The 22792-nt window shown below is 44.6% G+C and overlaps 2 protein-coding genes across 9 annotated transcripts in view; one reads left to right on the top strand and one right to left on the bottom strand.

Moving 5' to 3' along the window:
• The window catches only part of Gapvd1 (GTPase activating protein and VPS9 domains 1), a 92754-nt gene extending 77263 nt beyond the window's left edge, over positions 1-15491 (bottom strand). For 7 of the 8 annotated variants that reach the window (XM_090330634.1, XM_090330638.1, XM_090330636.1 and 4 more), the window contains exons 1-2: positions 15436-15491; positions 14599-14682 (exon numbers count right to left, since the gene is read on the bottom strand). The gene's annotated coding sequence lies outside the window, so the exon portion shown is untranslated. Of the gene's footprint in view, positions 1-7908; positions 8015-14598; positions 14683-15435 lie in introns of those variants that run through there. The other variant, XM_090330635.1, reaches the window with a different exon arrangement.
• Positions 15492-15736: 245 nt separating this feature from the next.
• On the top strand, positions 15737-20468 carry Hspa5 (heat shock protein family A (Hsp70) member 5). The gene is made up of 9 exons (XM_090330633.1): positions 15737-15843; positions 15931-16164; positions 16279-16510; positions 17218-17355; positions 17647-17759; positions 17849-18239; positions 18373-18610; positions 18904-19071; positions 19562-20468. Exons 2-9 carry the CDS (start codon positions 16037-16039, stop codon positions 20122-20124), a joined length of 1971 nt encoding a protein of 656 aa, XP_090186759.1. The 5' UTR covers positions 15737-15843; positions 15931-16036; the 3' UTR covers positions 20125-20468.
• The last annotated feature ends 2324 nt before the right edge of the window (positions 20469-22792 follow it).

The raw sequence follows: 22792 nt of genomic DNA, 5'->3' as shown, positions 1-22792 counted from the left end.
GAAGCTTTCCATCAGGATTCAAGTTAGAGCCATCACAAATGGTTAGATAATAAAATGTAGGACTGGTAGTTTGGACTAGTGGCAGAGTGCTTGCCTAGTATGCACGAGGACCCAGGTTCAATTCCTCAGTAACACATATATAGAAAAAAAGTCAGAAGTGGTGCTGGGGCCGGGAGTTTGGCCTAGTGGTTAAAGTGGTTGCCTAGCATGCATGAAGGCACGGGTTCGATTCCTTGGTACCACATACATAGAAAAAAAGCCAAAAGTGGTGCTGAGGCTCAAGTGGTAGAGCTCTAACCTTGAGAAAGTCCAAGACCCTGAGCTCAAGCCCAGGACTGGCAAAAAAAAAAAAAAAAAAAAAAAAAAAGTGGTGCTATGACTCAAGTGGTAGAGTTCTGGCCTTGAGGAAAACCCAAGGACAGTACTCAGGTCCTGAGTTCAATCCTCAGGACTGGCAAGCAAATAAATAAATAACTAAATAGATGAGCTTTGTTTTAGAGGAGAAAAGATGTCAAAGTTAGATTCCTAGGATTCCAAAGAAGTCAGTAAAGGTAACAGGTTTTGTTTTGCTTGTTTTATTAAGACAGGATTTTATTATGTAGCCCAGGCTGCCAAGTGCTTGCTACGCAGTCTAGATGGAACATGAACTCAGAAATCTCCTGCCTTTCCCTCCAAAATACCTTGTCACCATATGAAATACTATGTCACATTCTCTTCCTAGCTTTTTGTGGAATAGAAATCTGTATTTGTAAACATTTTATGATCTCAGGTGCTATGACTCTTAGATCTAATACATTTTATGAATAAAAAGTAGATTTTTTGAAAATAGATTACACCTAAAAGCTTTTAGAGAAAATTCTAAATATTCCAGCTACTAATAATAGCTCAATGGTACAGTATTTGCCGAAACAAATAAATAAAACCACAGCATGGTGGCTTGTTCCTGCATCCCAGCTGAGGCAGGAGAATCCCTTGAGTATTCAAATTTGAGACCAGCCTGGCCAGTACAGAAAGGAGAAGGAAGAAGAAAAGGAAGCGGAAGATGATTAATTATTTTTGGGGAGAATATTATGTGACTCTGATATTGGAAAAAGTATAAGGATAATATACTTTGACTAGTTTTTTCCCCCTTTTAAATTTTCTTATAGAAAAACAACCATTTAGGGCCGGGAGTTTGGCCTAGTGATAGTGCTTGCCTAGCATGCACGAAGACCGAGGTTGGATTCCTGGGTACCACATACATAGAAAAAGCCAGAAGTGGTGCTATGGCTCAAGTGGTAGAGCTCTTGCCTTGAGACAGTGCTCAGGCCCTGAGTTCAAACCCCAGAACTGGCAAAAAAACAAAAAACAAAAAACAAAAAAACTACCATTTAATCTTACAAATATTCACAGATAGTAACCCATACAAAACACACACACACACACACACACACAATGAACGTGTTTAACAACATTCCTTCCACTTGTCTCGTGTGGGTATACTGGCACTGTGTGTGAGCAAGGCCATGCAAGCACCTTTGAGGATAGACATGACAGATATGCATAGTCATTGTAACTCTTTATGGTATTAAGAGTATGCTTGGGGGCCAGGAGTGTTGCCTAGCAGTAGAGTGCTTGCTTAAGCCCTGGGTTCATTTCTTCAGTACCACATACACAGAAAAAAGCTGGAAGTGGTGCTATGGTTCAAGTGGTAGAGCACTAGCATTAAGGAAAACCCCAAGGATAGTGCCCAGACCCTGAGTTCAAGCCCCAGGACTGGCCAAAAAAAGAAAAAAAAAATTGTATGCTTGGGGTTGGGAATGTGGCTTAGCAGTAGAGAGCTGCCTAACTTGCATGAAGCCCTGTGTTAGATTCCTCAGCAGTACATAAACAGGAAAAGCCAGAAGTGGCACTGTGGCTCAAGTGGTTAAGCCAAAGAAGCTCAAGGACAATGTTTGAAGCCCTGAGTTCAAAACACAGGACTAGCCAAGGAAAACAGTATGCTTGCAGCCTTACTTTGCTTACTAAAAAAAGGTGTATTAAAAACATGTGCATCCAGGTACAGTGGCTCACACCTGTAAATCCTAACTAGTCAGGAAGCTGAGATCTGAGGATCTAGGTTCAAAGTCAGCCTGGGCACTAAAAAGTCCGTGAGACTCTTATCTCCAATAATCACCAGAAAACTGAAGTGATGTTATGGCTCAAGGGGTAGGGCAGTAGCCTTGAGCTGAAGAGTTCAGGGACAACACCCAGGCTCAGAGTTCAAGTCTCACATGGGGGGTGGGGGAGCGGAGACACACACAAAACATGTGCAAGGCTGGGAAGGTGGCTTAATGGTAGAGTGCTTGCCTAGCATGCATGAAGCCCTGGGTTCAATTCCTCAGGACCACATAAAAAGAAAAAGCCAGAAATGGTGCTGTGGTTCAATTGGTACAGTGCCCAGGGCCCTAAATTCAAGCCTAGGACTGGCAAAAAAAAAAAAAAAAAAAAAAAAGACAATACAGCTGGGCAGGATGGGTCACACCTGTAATCCTAGCTACTCTGGAGGCTGAGGACTGCGGTTAAAACCAGCCTGAGCACTAAAGTCTGCCCACCACCAGAAACCAAACATAGTATTGTGGCTCAAGTAGTAGAAATGAAAAGGTCAGGGACAACACTCAGGCCCAGAGTTGAAGACCCATGATCAAAAAAAAAAAAAAAAGTTAATACATACTGTCACAATTTCTGGAATGCTACTACCAAGTGCCACACCTTGTAAAGCCTGTGTGCCATCTTCTGAAGAGCTCACAAGCCTGGGTTGGGCCAGCTGGGTGACATGGGAGATGCTGGCACTATCAGTGGCCCAGAAAGCACTAACAACGACTTGTTTTAAAGTCTAGATGTGGTACAAGGTGAAAAGCATGCAAGTAGCTTTAGATATAGAGCATCAAATAAAACTGCCAATATTACTGACTGAATGTCATGTTCCTGATACTCTTCCTAGAGTGTTACTAGATGACAAATATACATGCCATGTATATTAGAGAGAAGGAGACAGTTTCAGGACAGTCAGATAACTTAAACCTAATCATTTAGGTAGCATGTAGAACAAAAGATATGCAAATATGGTTTCACTGGACACCAAAGCCAATATTCTTCATTTCTCTATGGTGTCCTTCTAGTTCTTCTTACATATACTAACTTGGGGTCCCTGTGAGCAGTAAATTCACTGCAAGGAGCTCTGGAAAGGTGCTGATCCAAGTGAGGCACAGGATCTATTCCTCACTGTCTCACAATGGATTCATGGTTATAATGGAGAGAAAAGCTAAGTAGTAAGCTGGGTAGCTCGTGTCTGTAATCCTAGCTATTTAGGAGGCTGACATCTGAGAGTAGAGGTTCAAAGCCAGCCCAGGCACCACAAAGCTGTGAAACTCTTATCTCTAATTAATCACTATAAAATGGGAAGTAGGGATGTGCCTCCAAGGTAGGGCAGCAGCCTTGAGCTGAAGAGCTCAGAGACAACATCCAGGCCCAGAGTCCAAGACCCATGACCCGCCCCCACAAAAAAAAAGTTAGGCTGTTCAGAGTGTTCAGTCTTTTTATATCTTAAACTACTCTTATAATCATTTCTTTCATGGACCTTGCATACTAGCCCCTCCACCAAAGACCCAGATGTTCTCCCACTCACAGTAAATTTCTCTTGTCTTTGTCTCTGTTCAAGCTGTTTCCTGTACCTGGAAGTTTCTACAATATCCCTGTAGCTATACACATCAATAAGCTAGTCCATTCAAACACTGTCCCTTTCTCACTTCATTCCCTGACCCCACACTCTCCAGTTAGCAACTATAGTTTGACCTTTACATATATGAGAACCTCTGTTAAGAAATCAGTCATAGGCAGCCAGGCCCCAGTAGTTCATGCCTATAATCCTAGCTATTCCAGGAGTCTGAGATCTGAGGATTCCAGTTTGAAGCCAATCCGGGTAGAAAAGTCCTCATGAGAATCTTTTCTTTTTTTTGTGATCATGGGACTTGAACTCTGGGCCTGGGCATTGTCTCTGAGTTCTTCAGCTCAAGGCTACTCCTTGAGCCACAGCACCACTTTTGGTTTTCTGGTGGTTATAACTGGAGATAAGAGTCTCACGGACTTTAGTGCCTGGGCTGGCTTTGAACCATGATTCTCAGATCTCAGCCTCCAGAGTAGCTAGGATTACAGGCCTGGGAAGTAGCACTATGGCTCAAGTGGTAATGTGCTAGTCCTGGACATAAAGAGACTCAAGGACAGCACTTATGCCCTGAGTTTTCAATCCACAAAAGAGAGGGGGAGAGGGGGGAAGGGAAGGAGGGAGGGAGGGAAAGAAATGATACACAGTGTAGAGGTATATATTTGTTATCTGTTGTGCTGAAAGCATAAACCAAAGGATTTCAATCTAGGCTGCCTGGGAACGAGAGATGGGGGGGAAGAGAAATACCCTGTTTGAAAAATGCAGAAGTGAGGCCAGGAGTGCAGACTAGTGGTAGAGTGCTTGCCTAGCATGCATGAAACCCTGAGTTTGATTCCTCAGTACCACATAAACAGAATAAGCCAAAAATGACACTGTGGTAAAGTGCTAGCTTTGAGCAAAAGAAGCTCAGGGACAGTGCCCAGGCTGAATTCAAACCTAAGAATGTAAAAAAAATAAAAATAAAATAAAAATTATGGATTCCAGAATACCAAAATCAATAGCAAAAAATAAAGGGTGTAAAGAATAATTTGGCACTTGGATTCTACTTTCCAGAAATAACTGTGAACATTGTCATAGTTACTTCTAGTCCCTAGAAAACAAAATAATGGAGATATCCCCTTTGTTACCATCTGTCATTCTTATTCCTTTTCTTTTTTTTTTGTTTTGCCAGTCCTGGGTTTGAGCTCAGGGCCTGAGCACTGTCCTTGGCCTTCTCAAGGCTAGAGCTCTACCACTTGAGCCTCAGCACCACTTCTGGCTTTTTTCTATGTATGTGGTACCAAGGAATCGAACCCGGGTCTTTGTTCCCGGCCCCTCTTATTCCTTTATAGACACTGAAATCACAAAGTATTAATCAGATCATTTTCACGTTTACTAGGAACGGCAAATACTGTCTCCAATAGTACCTGTACTAATTTATACTCTACTAGTACTTTCTAAAATTATCATTTTTGCCACATCTTCACCAATTATTTTCAGACACTTAAAGCATTTTAATCAATCTGATGTAAAAAGTGCTGTATCATTTATTCCAATTTTCATTTTCTTAATACTAATTACACTGGTTGTAATTAAATGGTAAAACTAGCACTAATGCCCCCTTTTAAATTTTCTTTTCTTTTTGAAAGAGGCAAATCTATAGACCTGAACTTACAGAATAAGAGAGTGATTAAAAAATAAAGCAGGGGGGCCGGGAGTTTGGCCTAGTGGTTAAAGTGCTTGCCTAGCATGCATGAAGATCCAGGTTCGATTCCTTGGTACCACATACATAGAAAAAAGCCAGAAGTGGTGCTGAGGCTCAAGGGATAGAGCTCTAGCCTTGAGAAAGTCCAATGACAGTGCTCAGACCCTGAGCTCAAGCCCAGGACTGGCAAAAATAAATAAATAAATAAATAAAAAATAAAGCAGGGGTTGGGGGTGAAGCCTAGTGGTAGAGTGCTTGCCTAGCATGCACAAGGCCTCAGGTTGGATTCCTCCATACCACATACACAGAAAAGGCTGGAAGTGGTGCTGTGGCTCAATTGGTAGAGCACTAGCCCCAGTCCCTGAGTTCAAGCCCCAGGACTGGTTCGAGGGAGAGGGGGAGAGAGGGGAGAGAGGGGAGGAGAGGGGGGAGGGGGAGGGCGAGGGGGAGGGAGGAGAGGGGAAGAAGAAAGAAGAGAGGGAAGAGAGGAAGAAATAAGAGAGGGAGGGAAGAAGGGAGGAAGAGAGAGGGAGAGAGGGAAGAGGAGGGAGAGAGAGGGGGAGTCAGAGGGGAAGGGAGGGAGGGAGAGAGGGGGAAGGAGGGAGAGAGAGAGAGAGAGAGGGAGAGAGAGAGGGAGAGAGAGAGAGGCAGGCAGGCAAGCAAGCAAGCATGTATCAATATTGGGTGAAAGCTGAGACTGAAGGATCACAAGTTTAAGACCAGCAGGGCTGCATACTGAGACAGTATCTTCAAAATCAAAACACTGAAAGAAAAGCAAGAACATTCACCTTCCTTTCATTACATCACAGAAAGTTAAACATACACGCAGCAAGTTTTAAGAATAAGTAGTCTCCATATAAAAGCAAATGCCCATAAAGCACTATATAGCATTTGAGAAATAATTTCCTAGCTTTAAAAAATACAAGATGAAAGGGTTCCAGTACAATTATTTTGTAAGACTGGTGGTGGCTCATGCTTATAATCCTAGCTAGTAAGACTGCTAGTGGCTCATGCTTATAATCCTAGCTACTCAGGAGGCTGAGATCTGAAGATCATGGATTGAAGCCAGCAGAGAAAACTGCAAGACTCTGATCTCCTATTAGCCAGCCAAAAGTCAGAAGTGCTGGCAGTTTCTAGCCCAGAGAAAAAGAAGAAAATGAAAAAAAAAAAAAAAGGGACACTGAGGACTAGTGAAGAAAACCATAAATATGTCTCCTGAACACTTTATCTTTGTATGATTCGGGGGAATGCACCAGAAGTGCTCTCCAAATACAGGAGTAGACAGAATAAAAGTTATAATCAGACCTTTGCATCTTCATATCAATTCTCTTAACTTTACTATGTCATCAATTCTTAGTCATTGGTGTGTATAAAAATAAAAGTATATTCTTTAAAAAAAAAAAGTCAGAAGTACAAGTTTAATTCAAGTGGCAAAGTGCAAACCACGAGTCAAAAAGCTGAACGGGAGCTCGAGGCCCTAATTCAAACCTTAGTAACTACATGTATGGATGTACATACACACAGAGAGAGATAGAAACAGAAAAACCTCTCTTGTTGCAAGTCCTGCTCATATTTACACTGGGGTTTGAACTCAGGATTCCTAGGCGAGTGTACTACCAGTAAGCCATACATTCAACTCATGTTTTTGGAGATGGAGATGCAGCCTAGAACCTCCATTCTCTAGATCTCAGTCTCCTGACTCGCTACGATTACAGCATTATTCTTTTTTTCGGGGTTAGGGAGGGGCAGCAAATGTGGTTTCAACGCTGGTCCTCACTCTTGCTAGGCAGGCGCTCTAACACTTGAGTCATGCCTCCAAGTCATGTCAGATCGTTTAAATAAGAACAGATCCCTCCTTTAGTCTAGCTCTCCTCTTAACCTGTCACTATGTATGTATCCCTGTTAATGCAGAATTATACCTAGAATCCAGTTCGTTTCTATGTGAAGGCTGGCTCGGGCAGCACCCATCACCATTACAATTCTGGCAGTGAATAAATGACAAAGTTGAGGAGAGAGAAACAAACGCGACCCTCGGTCTTTCCACTCGCAGCCCTACGGCAGCGAGGAGCGCGAGGCCGCGCGAAGCGCACGTCTGAGCTGGGGGGGGGCGGCCCACACTCGTGGATCCAGCTTGTCAGGATTCCCCGCGCACCGCATTCCCGGTGCCTCCACCCGCGGCCCTCGGAAGACATTCCGCGGCTTCCCGCCGGCCGCGCCCCTCCCCACCTGCCGGCGGCCCGGCCCTGGCCCCCGCCGCCGCGCGCCCCCTTCCCCCCGCCCCGCCGCCCCTCCCTCTCCTCCTCCTCCTCCCCGGGCGGGCCGCCGGGGCCCCGCGCGCTGCCACACCTCCCCCCCAGCCTAACCGTGAGGCCCACCACCGCCTCGCCCGGCGCGCGGAGGGTCCGAGGCCCGGGGGTCGGCTGTCCGGGCGGCGCCGGCGGACTGGAGGAGGCTGCGGCCCTAGGCCGGGACAGCCCGGCAGCCGGGCGGCTGGGCTCGGAGCCGCGCTCTCCTCGCGGGCCGACCCGAGACGCGCACTCACCAATGGGCACATGGGAGGAGGGCGCCGAGGTCTCCGCAGGACAGCCAGCCGCTCGGCCTCGAAACCCGTCGCCCTCTCCTCAAACTGCCACGGCCGCTGCCGCCTCTGCCGCCGCCGCAGCTCGCCGCTCGGCTTCCCTGCGTCCTGCGGCGGCGCTGCCGCCACGCTAGTGCGCCTGCGCGGTGCCGCGGGGGCCCCTGGGATCGGTGGTCCGGCGGGCGGCGGGCGGCGGCCCTCGGGTCCCGACGGCGAGTCCGCAGCTGCTCCCCGGGCCCGAGTCGGGGGTCGCCTCCGATCCAGGCGGCGCCGCGCGTGGAATACCGCCGGAGCAGTTAGGGTAAAGAGAAAATTGAGACTCTGGCTTGACTGGGACGTTGTCCCCAGGGTTCAGCCGCGTGTGCTTCTTCCCGACCCCCGTCGGTTGACTGGTGTGGGTGCTATGTGGATTTTCAGTTTTAAACCTGGTTTCCGACTTCCTATCCCACCAAATGTGGTCCTACACTTGAGGGTGTCGGTGTGTCTGACATATTTAAACACAATGACTCGGTATGTTTGGACGTAACGTTGGCAGGGGTACAGACCTTCACGCGGGTGACACCTTTCCAAAGGTCTTGGGCGCCACTTCCGTCCCCTGAGGTCCCCGTGGGCCACACAGCCCTCCAACTTCTGCTTTCACCCCTCCACCACCCTGCGGCTGCACCCGGCTCCACTGTTGGGCAACCCCAAGTGTCCCGAAGTTCCCCAAGTGTCCTGCTTATCGGGAAATCTGCTTCCCTTTTCCCTTTTCTTCTGCTCAGGGTAACAGTTTCCTACTTGACAGCCCTTAAATATATACATATATATTGCCAGTCCTGGGGCTTGAACTCTGGGCCTGAGCACTGTCCTTGGGCTTTCTGAAAGACTAGTGCTCTACCACTTCCAGTTTTTTTTCCCTCCTGTGTATGTGGTCCCAAGGAGTCGAACCCTGCTCCTTGTACATGCTAAGCAAGCACTCTACCGCTAGGCCAAACTCCCGGCCCCAAAATGTATTTTTTTTCAATTATGCCTATTAATGCTAGCTACACAGGAGGCTGAAATCTCAGGATTAAGGCTCCAAGCTAGCTAAGGTAAGCAAATCCCAAGAGGCTCCAATTAGCTAGCAAAACGCCAGAAGGGAGAAATGGTTCAATTGGGAGAGGAGCAGCCTGGAGCAGAAAACACTAAGCAAGTATTGAAGCCATGAGTTCAAGCCTCAGTAGTGGCACAAAAAAAGGGAAGGAAAGAAACATTTCCTCAAAACACTGAGAGTGTTCATGGAAAAATGAAGAAAGAGTAGTGAGAAAATAATTTCCTACTTCAACTATTCCTATTTCAAATGTAAAGTAGCTCTCAAACTGCTTAGCCTGTTTGCTTTCCTTTATATTACCTCTTTTATTACCACAGTAATATTTTCTGGTAGCCTCTCAGGAGTTACTGCTATCAGCTCTGATAGGAAGCACTAAGGAGATGAAAAACACCATCAAGATACAATTTACAATCTAAGGTGAATAGAAACCCACAGATTAAGGATTGTAATAATGAACTAAAGTACAAAATACTATGTGATCATTAAAAAAAAAGCAGTCTCATCAAACTGACAAGCCGTGATCTTATGGAGGTGACACCTGGGAGTTAAGTGGATTTGAAGATGTAGAAAACATTTGCCTGAGCAAAAGGAGCAGATTCACAGTGGGCTATGGAACACTGGATACTGTGGAGGGGCAACACACAGGCCAGAAAGAATGGAAACAAAAAGACTCAAATTGCAAAAGAACCCACATGGTGGGTGGGAGGGAAAAAGAATGGGGATAATGAATTGGCCTGAGTTCTATTCTGTCACCCATCAATATACCAAGTAGCACAATATAGATCATCCCAACAGTGATTATTGCACAAAAAGAAATAGGTACTATACTCGGGGAAAGGTAACCTCAAAAATTGAAAATTTGGGGGCTAGGCATGGTTGTGCATGCCTGTAATTCCAACCACTCAGGAAGCAGATAGGAAGGAGATAGGAGGATGAAGGCCTGAGGCAACATAGAAAAAAGTATGAGATACTGACTGAAAAACTAAGGAAAAAAGAGCTATTGTAGAGGACTCCAGTGGTAGACTCCTTGCCTAGCAAGAGCAAGGCTGAGCTCAAGCAACAATGAAATAATAAAACCTATCAAAACAATATGGGATTTTTATTGTTTTTGTTCATGAAATAAATGGGATAAACAGTCCATAGCCCTTTACTTTCCACTTGATATACAAAATATTAAGTAACTTGTCCATCACAAAATTTATTGGGTTTTTTTGTTTGTTTCTTGACCATCTGGGGCTTGAACTGACCTCTGGGCATTGTCCCTGAGCTTTTGTGCTCAAGACCAATGTTCTACCAATAAAGTCTAATTTTGCTTTTTGTGTCTAATTGTATATTAAAGTCTCATGGACTTTCTTGTCTAGAATGGCTTCAAAATGCAGTCCTCAGGTTTCAACCTCCTAAGTAGCTAGGATTAAAGGCATGAGGCACTTGCACCTGGCTACACTGCTCTTGGTGTAAGCATAGTTCTCTAGGGTCCCAACTTAACTGTCTCTATTCAACTGCCTTGCCTCAGAACTAGAGAGCAGAGGGCTGGGAATGTGGCTTAGTGGTAGAGTGCTTGCCTAGTATGCATGAAGCCCTAGGTTCAATTCCTCAGTACCACATATAAACAGAAAAGGCTAGAAGTGGCACTGAGACTCAAGTGCTACAGCACAAGCCTTGAGCAATACAAGGCTCAGAAATAGGGGCCAGGAGTTTGGACTAGTGGTAGACTGCTTGCCTAGCATGCACGAAGACCCAGGTTTGATTCCTTGGCACCATATATATAGAAAAAAGCCAGAAGTGGCTGGGTATTTGTGCATGCTTGACTTTGTTTTTAATGAGTAATTAGAGATATCCAGTCTATTCTCTCATTCTTTTGAATTTAGAGGTTGTTTTACATGACATCCTACTTGGGAAGTTTTTGACACAAGGTCTATGTAAGTCAGGCTAAATTGCAACTTTTTTATTTTTATTTTTTTATATTTTGTCCTTCATGGGGCTTGGACTCTGGGCCTGGGTGCTATCCCTGAGCTCTTCAGCGCAAGGCTCTCACCCTACCCTTGAGCCAGCTTTCCAGTCTTCCAGTTTTCTAGAGGTTAATTTGATATAAGAGTCACAGGTCCTTTGTGCTGAGGCTGGCTTTGAACCTTGATCCTCAGATCTCAGCCTCCTGAGTAGCTAGGATTATAGGCATGAGCCATTGTGCCCATGCCTGGCAGGAATCTATTCTTATCCTTTAAATTTTTATACAAACAGATCCAGGTACCTGTGGCTCATTCCTATAATCCTAGCTACTCAGGAGGCTGAACATATGGAGGATGAGTTTAAAGCCAGCCTGGGCCAAAAAGTCCCTAAGACTGTCTGTAAAATAACCAGCAAAAGAAAGGACCAGAAAGAAATAGAGAGCAGGGCTGGGAGTTTGGCCCAGTGGTTAAAGTGCTTGCCTAGCATGTATGAAGACCCGGGTTCGATTCCTTGGTACCACATACATAGAAAAAAGCCGGAAGTGGCGCTGAGGTTCAAGTGGTAGAGCTCTAGCCTTGAGAAAGTCCAAGGACAGTGCTCAGGCCCTGAGCCCAAGCCCAGGACTGGAAAAAAAAAATAAAAAATGAAAAAAAAAATAAAAAATAAATGTCTAAAAAAAAATAGAGAGAGCAAGAAAACTGAGTGAGAACATGAGGCCCCCTGTTCAAGCCCTGGTCCATACAAAATGTGTATAATGGGACTGGAAGTGTGGTTCAAGAATTGCTTGCCTTGGCACAGGAGTTTGGGCTACTGGTAGAGTGTTTGCCTAGCATGCATGAAGACCTGGGTTCCATTACTTGATAACACATACATAGAAAAGCCAGAAGTGGTGCTGTGGCTCAAATGGCAGAGTGTTAACCTTGAGGAAAAAGCCCAAAGACAGTGCTTAAGCCCTGAGTTCAAGCCCCAGGACAGGCAAAAAAAAAAAAAAAAAGTGCTTCCCTAGCATATTCAAGGACCTGGGTTCAAATGTAATGTCAATATGAAAATAAAACCAAGGGGCTGGGAATGTGGCTTAGTGGTAGAGTGCTTGCCTAGTATGAATGAAGCCCTGGATTCAATTCCTCAGTACCTCAATAACAGAAAAAGCTGGAATTGGTGCTGTGGCTTAAGTGGTACAGTGCTAGCCTTAAGCACAGAGATGCTCAGGGACAGAGTCCAGGACCAGAGGTCAAGCCTCAGGACCGGCAAAAAAAATAAATAAATAAAAATACAAATAATGGGGTGGGGAGAGAGTGGGGGTGCGGGAGTTTAGACTACCGGTAGAGTGCTTGCCTAGCATATATGAAGACCTAGGTTCGATTCCTCAGTGCCACATACATAGAAAAAAAAAAAGCAGGGCAGGGAGTTTGGCCTAGTGGTTAAAGTGCTTGCCCAGCATGCACAAAGACCCTGGTTCAATTCCTTGGTACCACATACATACAAAAAAAAAAAAAAAGCCGGAAGTGGTGCTGAGGCTCATGTGGTAGAGCTCTAGCCTTGAGCTCAGGCCCTGAGCTCAATCACAGGAGTGGCAAAAATAAAAATACTCTAGAAGTTATATAGGACTTCCTTTGATATGCAGTTATGTTTTGAGTTGTTAAGCACTCAAGGTGATGTTCTTTAAATTGCAGGTATGTCTTGAGTTTTTTAGTTCCATGTTTGCTCCAGAGAATATTTGCCCTTGGTTGTCCTTGATTGTTCCACTCTTATCTCCAATCAAAGAGCAAAAAGCCAAGCGTGAGCTGGCTTATGCCTTTCATCCTATCCTAACTACTTATAATCTGAAGATCATAGTTCAAAGCCATTCAGTACAGGAAAGCCCATTAGATTCTTTTTTTATTATTATTTTCCCAGTCCTGGGGCTTGAATTCAGGGTCTGAGCACTGTCCTGGGGCTTTTTTCTCTCGGCCCCTCCAAACTCTTTTTTAAGTTAAATTTCTTTCTTTTTTTTTGTTTGTTTTGTTTTGGTCCTGGAGCTTGAACTCAGAGCCTGGGCACTGTCCCAAGTCTACCAGTCTTCCATTTGAGTCATAGCACCACTTCCAGTTTGTTTCTGAGTTGTTTGGAGATAAGAGGTCTCACAGACTTTCCTGCCTGGGCTGGCACCCAGTCAGATAGAAGTTTCTGACATTAAATAGACTGAAGAAACTAAAGGGCTTGGAGGGTTTTGGGGGGCTTTCTCAAGGCTAGCACTCTACCACTTGAGCCACAGCACCACTTCTGGCTTTTTTTCCATGTATGTGGTACCGAGGAATCAAACCGGGGCCTTCCTGCATGCTAGGCAAGCACTCTACCACTAGGCCAAACTCCCAGCCCTGGTCATATGTCTTTTTTTTTTTTGTCAGTCCTGGGCTTGAGCTTAGGGCCTGAGCACTGTCCTTGGAGTTTCTCAAGGCTAGAGCTCCACCACTTGAGTCTCAGCACCACTTCCAGCTTTTATCTATGTATGTTGTACCGAGGAATCGAACCTGGGTCTTTGTGCATGCTAGGCAAGCACTCTCCCGCTAGGCCAAATTTCCGGCCTCATATGTTCTTTCGGAGAAATTTTATCCAAGGGTATAAATATTCAACTTGTAAATACAGAGTCCTTTCCATTTTCTTTCCTGCACTATGCCTTTTCTTATTTTCTTTCAGCAATGAAGACAGGAGCTCAATGACAATCCTTTCTTAGTAGTGCTACTGCTGCTTAGCACTTCAAAATCACATGGAAACTATAATTTATTGGATCTATTGAAAAGTGAAACATAAATGATCATGCTTTGTAATATATTATAATATACACAAATTATGTAAATTTCAAAAGCTACTACAACTTTCAATTTATTTCTTTGGAAACTAGCCAGATTCCACTTTTATAAATGTTACAAAGCCAGGTGACAATAGCTCACACCTATAATCCAAACTACTCAGGAGGCTGAGATCTGAGAGTCACAGTTCAAAGGCAGCCCAGGCAGGAATGTCTAAAACTCTTGTCTCCAATTAACCAGCAAAGCAAGGTGTGGAGTAGTGGCTGAAGTGGTAGAGCTCCAGCAAAGGGACGGTGCCCAAGCCCTGAGTTCAAGCCCAGTACTGCCATTAATTAATAATAATTATTATTACAGAAAATAATGACAGAAGTTTATATCATCAATCCAAAGTGCGATTAAAATTGAGTAGAACTGAGTAGTGTTTTAATGGAAGCAGACTATAACATATACAGAATCTGCTTGAAATAACTGTAATATAGCCAAATATTGACTTCAGTATAGATATTAGACTGATGCAACTCAAAGTAGGATCAATATTGCCTCAGTATTACAAACACTGCTGAAAGACACGAATGATGCAAACTCTATGGCAAGAATGCATTCAACTGAGTCACCACCGGAACAACCTTTGTGGAGCCCTAAAGGAGAAGAAAATTCAATGCTGACTCACAGGATCATCACATCAATGAATTGGGTGTAAGATGTTTTAGTAAGATTTAAACACCGTGATACCCATGAATCTCAAGAATACACATAATAGGAATGCTGTTCGGATGTGTCTCAGATTCAAACTATAGTTTGGTAACAAAAACTCACGACCTGGATATCAGTTCTAACTCCATCACTCACCAGGTCAATGATGATTCTAGTTACTTCATCTCTTTTGGTCTGTGTTCTCATCAGTCAAATGGGAAATGCCCAGCAGGGATTGAACTGTAAGGGCCGAATGACACATGAAAAGCACATGTAACAATGTGTGGCATAAAATAAACTTAAAACACCTGCTGTTGTAATATGTGTATTTTCTGACAAGACGTACAATAGGAAGGCATTACCAAAGCGCTTTTTGTGTGTCAAATGCTTTAGCGAATCAGAGCTTTCCCCTTGAGTTACAGGTTGAAAGACACGAGGTCAGGATAAGGGAAGGGTTGTAAATGACAACCTAAGCCACAAAGCAAATACCTGCACGGAGGTGGGGTGGGGGGAAGAGTTAGGGGAAGACAGGCCAGAAAACCAGGATCCGGCCTAGGATCGGAGGGTTGGCATTCCCGCATTCTCACAAGGGGGCTACCCCAACTGGGGGGGGACTCATGGTTTGTGACCAGGACTGAGGAAGGACTTATGGTGGGTGGCAATTTACAGGTTTGGAAGAGACAAAACTAGAGCAGGGCGGCAGGAAAGGGAGAGGGGGGAGCAAACGAGCCACGTTCAGCCGCGGTTCAGAGCCCAGCCCAGCCTCAGCTCTTGAACTGCGGGTCTTTAAAAGCTCGAGCATCCCAGGACCGGAGAGGCCCTTCGTCCAGAGGTGATCCGACCCCGAGTGGAAGCGAGAGGGGGGAAAAAAAAAAAGGCGCTTCCAGCGAGGAGATGGGAGGATAGAGATGGGGAGGGGAAGGCGCAGAATAAAGAAACGAGAGATCTAGGAAACTCAGGTCCCACCACCCCGAAGGAACAAGGCCGCCCGACCTGCTCCAGTCCCGTGGGGCTCAGCGCGCGGGCAGTACCAGAGCGGTTACCGGCGGAAGCTACCTCCGGATGAAAGGTCAGGCTAGGGACAGGCAGCTGCTGAACCAATGAAAGCAGAGCATAGAGCGGATGTCGCCTCTCCTTGGTGGTGGTTGAGAACGACCATTGTCCAATGAGTCCGCTCTGGGGGCGGAGCTATGACGCAAGTTGCGGAGGAGGCCGCTTCGAATCGGCGGTGGCCAGCTTGGTAGCCTGAGCCAATCAGTAGCCTCCAACGAGAAGTAGCTCCACCAATCAGCGGCCTCCACGACGGGGCTGGGGGGAGGGTATATAAGTGGAGTCGGCGACGGCGCGCTCGACTCTGGCCAAGACAACACAGACTGTTTGTTAGAGACGCCTGTGTGAGAGGTAAGCTCCGCGGCCTGCTTTTTCTGGGCCTGACCTTTGGTGTGGTTCTCATCTTCGCCTCACCCGTTGGCCTTCTGTCATTCTCAGATCGCTTAACTTCGCCGCCTCCCGGTGCTGCGGCCTGTTGCCGGGTTTCCCGTGACTTCCTGACTTGATTGCTTGCTGACCCGACTGGCCGACGACACCGGGCAAGATGAAGCTCGCTCCGGTGGTGGCTTCGGTGCTGCTGCTGCTGCTGTGCGCAGCGCGGGCCGAGGAGGAGGATAAGAAGGAGGACGTGGGCACGGTGGTCGGCATCGATCTGGGGACCACCTATTCCTGGTAAGTGTGGGGTTTGGCGAAAGATGGAGGGGGGGGCGAACGGGGCGTGGCCTCCAAGGCTGGCGTGAGAAGGGAGGTAGGTGGTGGGTGCTGATTCCTTTTCCGCCGACACAGCGTTGGCGTCTTCAAGAATGGCCGCGTGGAGATCATAGCCAACGATCAGGGCAATCGCATCACGCCGTCCTATGTGGCCTTCACTCCGGAAGGGGAGCGTCTCATCGGCGATGCGGCCAAGAACCAGCTCACCTCCAACCCCGAGAACACGGTCTTCGACGCCAAGCGGCTCATCGGGCGCACTTGGAACGACCCTTCGGTGCAACAGGACATCAAGTTCTTGCCTTTCAAGGTGCGCCGGGTTTGTTTTTTTCTCGGTCAGATTGGCGTGGGTCCGTTGGTTGGGAGTGTTTCAGGGTTTGGAAGTGATTGAAAAGCAGTGTTCTCATGAAAATGTTTTTTTTTTTTTTTTGTAAAGACACAACAAAAAAAATGTTTTTATTTGTTTTTGTTTATTGGTCCTGTGGCTTGAATTCAGGGCCTGGGCACTGTCCTTCTGTCTCTTTGTGCTAGAATTTTACCATTTGAGTCACAGCATCACTTCTGGCTTTTTTTTTTTTTTAATTATGTATGTAATACTGAGAAATCGAACCCAGGGCTTCTTGCATGCTAGGCAAGCACTTTATCACCAAGCTACATTCCCAGCTCAAGACACTGTTCTTTTTAATTTTTTTTTTTTTTTTTTTTTTTTTTTGCCAGTCCTGGGCTTGAGCTCAGAGCCTGAGCACTGTCCTTGGAGTTTCTCAAGGCTAGAGCTCTACCACTTGAGCCTCAGCACCACTTAGGGCTTTTTTCTATGTGTGTGGTACCCAGGAGTCAAACCTGGGCATTCATGTATGCTAGGTAAGCACTCTACCACTAGACTAAACTCTCAGCCCCTTTAAATTGTATTTTTATCTTAAAGTTGTACTGAGAGCTTGCCATGTCAGCTTGTAATTACTATGCATCTTGGTTGATACTGCTCCATTCAACGCTCTCTTAAATCATCCTTTACAATAGGTGGTTGAGAAGAAAACTAAACCATACATTCAAGTTGATATTGGAGGTGGACAAACAAAGACATTTGCTCCAGAAGAAATTTCTGCCATGGTTCTTACTAAAATGAAAGAAACTGCTGAGGCTTATTTGGGAAAGAAGGTAAACATTTCTAACACCATCTAAGAGTTTTCTGAAAAAAATGATCACACATGTTAATCATTAAATTTCGAATCTCAAGCATCCATGTTTGCTAAGTTTATTTAAGTGCCTATTGTAGGCCAGAAAAAGTGCTATACACATTCCATGTGTTACCGTTTGTAATTCTATGGATAAAAGAAATGTTATACTCTCAACAGTAGGCTGGCTTAGATACTGAAGTGGTAGTTTGACTGTAGTTTTAGAAATGGCTAAACCATGGAACCGCACACTTACCTCTTTTTATCCTTCTAGGTTACTCATGCAGTTGTTACTGTACCAGCCTATTTTAATGATGCCCAACGCCAAGCAACCAAAGATGCTGGAACTATTGCTGGACTGAATGTCATGAGGATCATCAATGAGCCGTAAGTATGATTGCACAGATACAGCATATTTCCCAGAAGGGGAAATGTGAACCTTACTAAAGTTTTTCCTTTTGCTTTGATTCTAACAGTACTGCAGCTGCTATTGCCTATGGTCTGGATAAGAGGGAGGGGGAGAAAAACATCCTCGTGTTTGACCTTGGTGGTGGAACCTTTGATGTGTCTCTTCTCACCATTGACAATGGTGTGTTTGAAGTTGTGGCCACTAATGGAGATACTCATCTGGGTGGAGAAGACTTTGACCAGCGGGTTATGGAACACTTCATCAAGCTGTACAAAAAGAAGACTGGCAAAGATGTTAGGAAAGACAACAGAGCTGTACAGAAACTCAGGCGTGAAGTAGAGAAGGCCAAACGGGCCCTGTCTTCTCAACATCAAGCAAGAATTGAAATTGAGTCCTTCTTTGAAGGAGAAGACTTTTCTGAGACCCTTACTCGGGCCAAATTTGAGGAGCTAAACATGGTAAGTTCTCTGTTTTTTTTTTGCTTTCCTAATGATCTATATTGTCTACAAGAACTCAGGACACCTGCATTTAGGATACCTAGACAATTTCAAAGTATAATAGTCATCAAAGTAATCATGTCTTATTTTCTAGGACCTGTTCCGGTCTACCATGAAGCCTGTGCAGAAGGTGTTGGAGGATTCTGATTTGAAGAAGTCTGACATAGATGAAATTGTTCTTGTTGGTGGTTCTACCAGAATTCCAAAGATTCAGCAACTGGTGAAAGAGTTCTTTAATGGCAAGGAGCCATCCCGAGGCATCAATCCAGACGAAGCTGTGGCTTATGGTGCTGCTGTCCAAGCTGGTGTACTTTCTGGTGATCAAGATACAGGTAAGTCACTATTACAGCATTTTCCATAATGCTTCAGTTGCTTGATGGGTTGATTTTAATTAGCTGTTGGCTCTAGGAAACAACAGTATGAGCAACAAGTTCACACAGCTACTAAAGGTTTAGTGAAGACAAGACCTGGGGCCGTCTTAAGATCTTTAACAAGTATAAGTTAATTCCCCTAAGTTGTTTGTGTTTGGAAACTAAGCAAATGACAAAATGGGGAACCTAAACTTAGTATCTGAAGAGATTGCTTGGTTGAATTAGAATTTAACTTGATTAGTTTACCTTTGCAGGTGATCTGGTACTGCTTGATGTATGTCCTCTTACACTTGGAATTGAAACTGTGGGAGGTGTCATGACCAAACTAATTCCAAGGAACACTGTGGTACCTACCAAGAAGTCTCAGATTTTTTCAACAGCTTCTGATAATCAGCCAACTGTTACCATCAAGGTCTATGAAGGTAATTACATTTGTTAATTCCATGGTATATTTTAAAACAACTTCTGACTTAATATACAGTATTAAAATAGCCAAGGAAAGTACTCACATACATTCTTAAAATGGAGGGGTAGTCCCTTGGATTAGTGTTACATTTTAGAGTCAATAGTTGTTTAGTACTCTTTCCCATTGGCCTTGAGAATGAGCAGGGCTGTGAACATGTATTAGTGGATGCTTAGCATGCATGCTTGCTTAGCATGCATGAAGCTCTAGCCTTGAGAAAGCTCAGAAACCTGCCTAGGCCCTGAGTTTGAGCCTCAGGACTGGAAAAAAATAAAAAGGAAAGTAACCCAGTTGCTGTCTCTTCCTTGTGTCTATAATGTAGACCAGTACTGAGTCACTTAGCTTGAATAAGGTGCCATTGCCCTACTGTAGGCTCTAACAAAATGAAGTTGTAGACCTCTCGATGTACTAGTGCTTGTCAGTAACAAGTTTTTCTGTGTTGCTTTCAGGTGAACGACCTCTGACAAAGGACAATCACCTTCTGGGTACATTTGATCTAACTGGAATTCCTCCTGCTCCCCGCGGAGTGCCCCAGATTGAAGTCACCTTTGAAATAGATGTGAATGGTATTCTTCGGGTGACAGCTGAAGACAAGGGTACAGGGAACAAAAATAAGATCACAATTACCAATGACCAGAATCGCCTGACACCTGAAGAGATTGAAAGGATGGTTAATGATGCTGAGAAGTTTGCTGAGGAAGACAAAAAGCTCAAGGAGCGCATTGACACTAGGAATGAGTTGGAAAGCTATGCATATTCTCTAAAAAATCAGATTGGAGATAAAGAAAAGTTAGGAGGTAAACTTTCCTCTGAAGATAAGGAAACCATGGAAAAAGCTGTAGAGGAAAAGATTGAATGGTTGGAAAGCCACCAAGATGCTGACATTGAAGATTTCAAAGCTAAAAAGAAGGAATTAGAAGAAATTGTTCAGCCAATAATTAGCAAACTCTATGGAAGTGCAGGCCCTCCCCCAACTGGTGAAGAGGATACAGCAGAAAAAGATGAATTGTAGACACTGATCTGCTAGGGTTGTAATATTGTAAATACTGGACTCAGGAACTTTCGTTAGGAGAAAATTGAGAGAACTTAAGTCTCGAATGTAATTGGAATCTTCACCTGAGAGTGGAGTTGAAAATGCTATAGCCCAAGTGGCTGTTTACTGCTTTTCATTAGCAGTTGCTCATATGTCTTGGGGTGGGGGAAAGGAGGATTTGGCTATATAAAAATAGGGGAAAAAAAGCTGGGTCAGAGTGTGTTCACCTCAGAAATGTTCTATTTAACAGTTGGGTCATGCACATCTTGTGTAGGAACTTTTTTTCTACCATAAGTGACACCAATAAATGTTTGTTATTTACACTCGTCTAATTTTTGTGTACTGCTTCTAATTAGAATGAATATATATTTTTTCTTTTTCTTTTCTTTTTGCCAGTCCTGGAATTATAGCTAGGATTACAGGGGTAAGCTACCACTGCGCCAGCTAATCTTAAATTTCTATCTTAAATTGATTTTTACATCATATTTCAAATGACATGTGTAACAAACAAGTATTCAAGAAGGGAATCTCTATACAATCTCTGGCACTTAGATTTTAGAGCATAATTAAAATTGGGCTGAGGGTTGACATACATACTTTTTAAAAAATACCTGTTCAGGGGCCGGGAGTTTGGCCTAGTGGTAGAGTGCTTGCCTAGCATTCATGAAGACCCGGGCTCAATTCTCGGTACCCCACATACGTAGCAAAAAAAAAAGCCGGAAGTGGTGCTGAGGTTCAAGTGGTAAAGCTCTAGCCTTGAGAAAGCCCAAGGACAGTGCTCTAGCCCTGAGCCAAAGCCCAGGACTGGCAAAAAAAATAAATAAAAAAAATAAATAAAAAATACCTGTTCTCAGCCGTTGGTGGCTCATACTGGTAATCCTACTCAGGAGGCTGAGATCTGAGGATCAAGGCTCAAAACCTGACCTGGCACAAAAGGACCAGAGACTTATTTCCAATTAATCTCTAGAAAACCAGAAGTGGGTAGAGCCCTTGAGCTGAAGAGCACACGGACACCACCCAGGCCTAGGGATAGGGCAGTAGCCTTGACGTGGCACTGTGGCTCAAGGTGGTAGCCTTGAGCTGAAGAGCTCAGGAACACTGCCCAGACCGAGTTCAAGCCCTAAGACCCACAAAAAAAAGATCTTGTGTGGGGGTATTGGGTTGGAGGATTTTTTTTTGGGGGGGTGGGTGGCTTTTGGGTAGTCAATATTTATAGAGGATGTTTGACATTAAGAAAAATAAGGGCTGGGAGTTTGGCCTAGTGGTAGAGTGCTTGCCCATCATGCACAAAGACCGGGGTTTGATTCTTCAGTACCACATACATAGAAAAAAAGCTGGAAGTGGTGCTGAGGTTCAAGTGGTAGAGCTCTGGCCTTGAGAAAGTCCAAGGACAGGGCTCCAACCCTGAGCTCAAGCCCAGGACTGGCAAAAAAAAAAGGGGGGGCGGGGCGGTAGTATGGCCTAGTTTAGTAGAATGCTTTCCTAGCATCCATGAAGCCCTGGGTTTAATTCTTCAATACCACATATATAGAAAAAGCTGGAAGTGGTGCTGTGGCTCAAGTTATACCATGCTAGCCCTGAGAAAGCCCAAGGACAGTGCCCAGATCCTGAGTTCAAAGCCTAGGACTGACACAAAAGAAAAGTGGAAAGTGGCTCATTTCAATTTCCTTGAACAAATTGAAATTTTGTTTCCCTTTTCTAGAGCTGCCTTTGGTTTTTTTCCAAGGTAGGATCTTGTATATACTAAGTACATACTCTACCACTTCCATGGATTTCATTTATAAATTCAAGAAATCTATTTTGAACCACCCCAAGTCTATCAACATTTTCTTTCCTGAAATTTTTCAGTGATACTATGGGAGGGGCTGTGGTGCTTTTGTAAGGCAAAGGCAATAGTTTAAGTCATGATTGGTTGAGACTGGGTCCTTGAAGAATTAGTAATTAGTATGAGCAGTAGTTTTTAATGACTGGTGCAAATATGAAAGCCAGTACTGATCACGTACAGGTACTTAACAGATGGCTCAAAGACCTAACACTAACTTTGTTACTGAAGCACTGCTTTAAAAAGTTTGGGCGGGTCTGAAATATAATGGAGGTTAGCAAGATTTCTTCATTCCTGTCATCAAAAGCTAGACCGAAAACTATCGACAATGTGCCTCTGTTAAGAATAACCTTATAGGCCGGGAGTTTGGCCTAGTGGTTAGTGCTTGCCTAGCATGCATGAAGACCCGGGTTCGATTCCTCAGTACCACATATAGAAAAAAGCCGGAAGTGGTGCTGAGGCTCAAGTGGTAGAGCTCTAGCCTTGAGAAAATCCAAGGACAGTGCTCAGGCCCTGAGTTCAAGCCCAGGACTGGCAAAAAAAAAAAGAATAACCTTATAAATACAAAATATTTCACTAGTTATTGTCAATAGTCTGTGTGTCTGACATTGCCAGTATAATTCTCCTCACCCACAGGCTATAGACATTTTTCTTTTTTGTGTGTGTGTGTCAGTTGTGGGGCTTGAACTCTGGGCCTAGGCACTGTCCTTGAGCTCTTCAGCTCAAGGCTACCACCTTGAGCCACAGTGCCACTTCTGGTTTTATAGTGGTTAATTGGAAATGAGAGTCTCATAGACCTTAGTGCCCCAGCTGGCTTTGAACCAA

Source organism: Megascapheus bottae, chromosome 3 (assembly GCF_031878675.1).
Source record: "Megascapheus bottae isolate mThoBot1 chromosome 3, mThoBot2.hap1, whole genome shotgun sequence".
Lineage (NCBI taxonomy): Eukaryota > Metazoa > Chordata > Mammalia > Rodentia > Geomyidae > Megascapheus > Megascapheus bottae.
Note: the sequence above shows the minus strand (reverse complement) of the source record. Positions and strands in the feature narration are given on the sequence as shown.

What these genes read in the sequence shown, in the direction of transcription:
- Hspa5 (XM_090330633.1), top strand. Translation starts at nt 16,037, where the DNA reads ATGAAGCTCGCTCCGGTGGTGGCTTCGGTGCTGCTGCTGCTGCTGTGC. An exon ending in TCAAGTTCTTGCCTTTCAAG is followed by an intron (nt 16,511 to 17,217) that starts GTGCGCCGGGTT and finishes CCTTTACAATAG; the next exon opens with GTGGTTGAGAAGAAAACTAA. An exon ending in AATTTGAGGAGCTAAACATG is followed by an intron (nt 18,240 to 18,372) that starts GTAAGTTCTCTG and finishes CTTATTTTCTAG; the next exon opens with GACCTGTTCCGGTCTACCAT.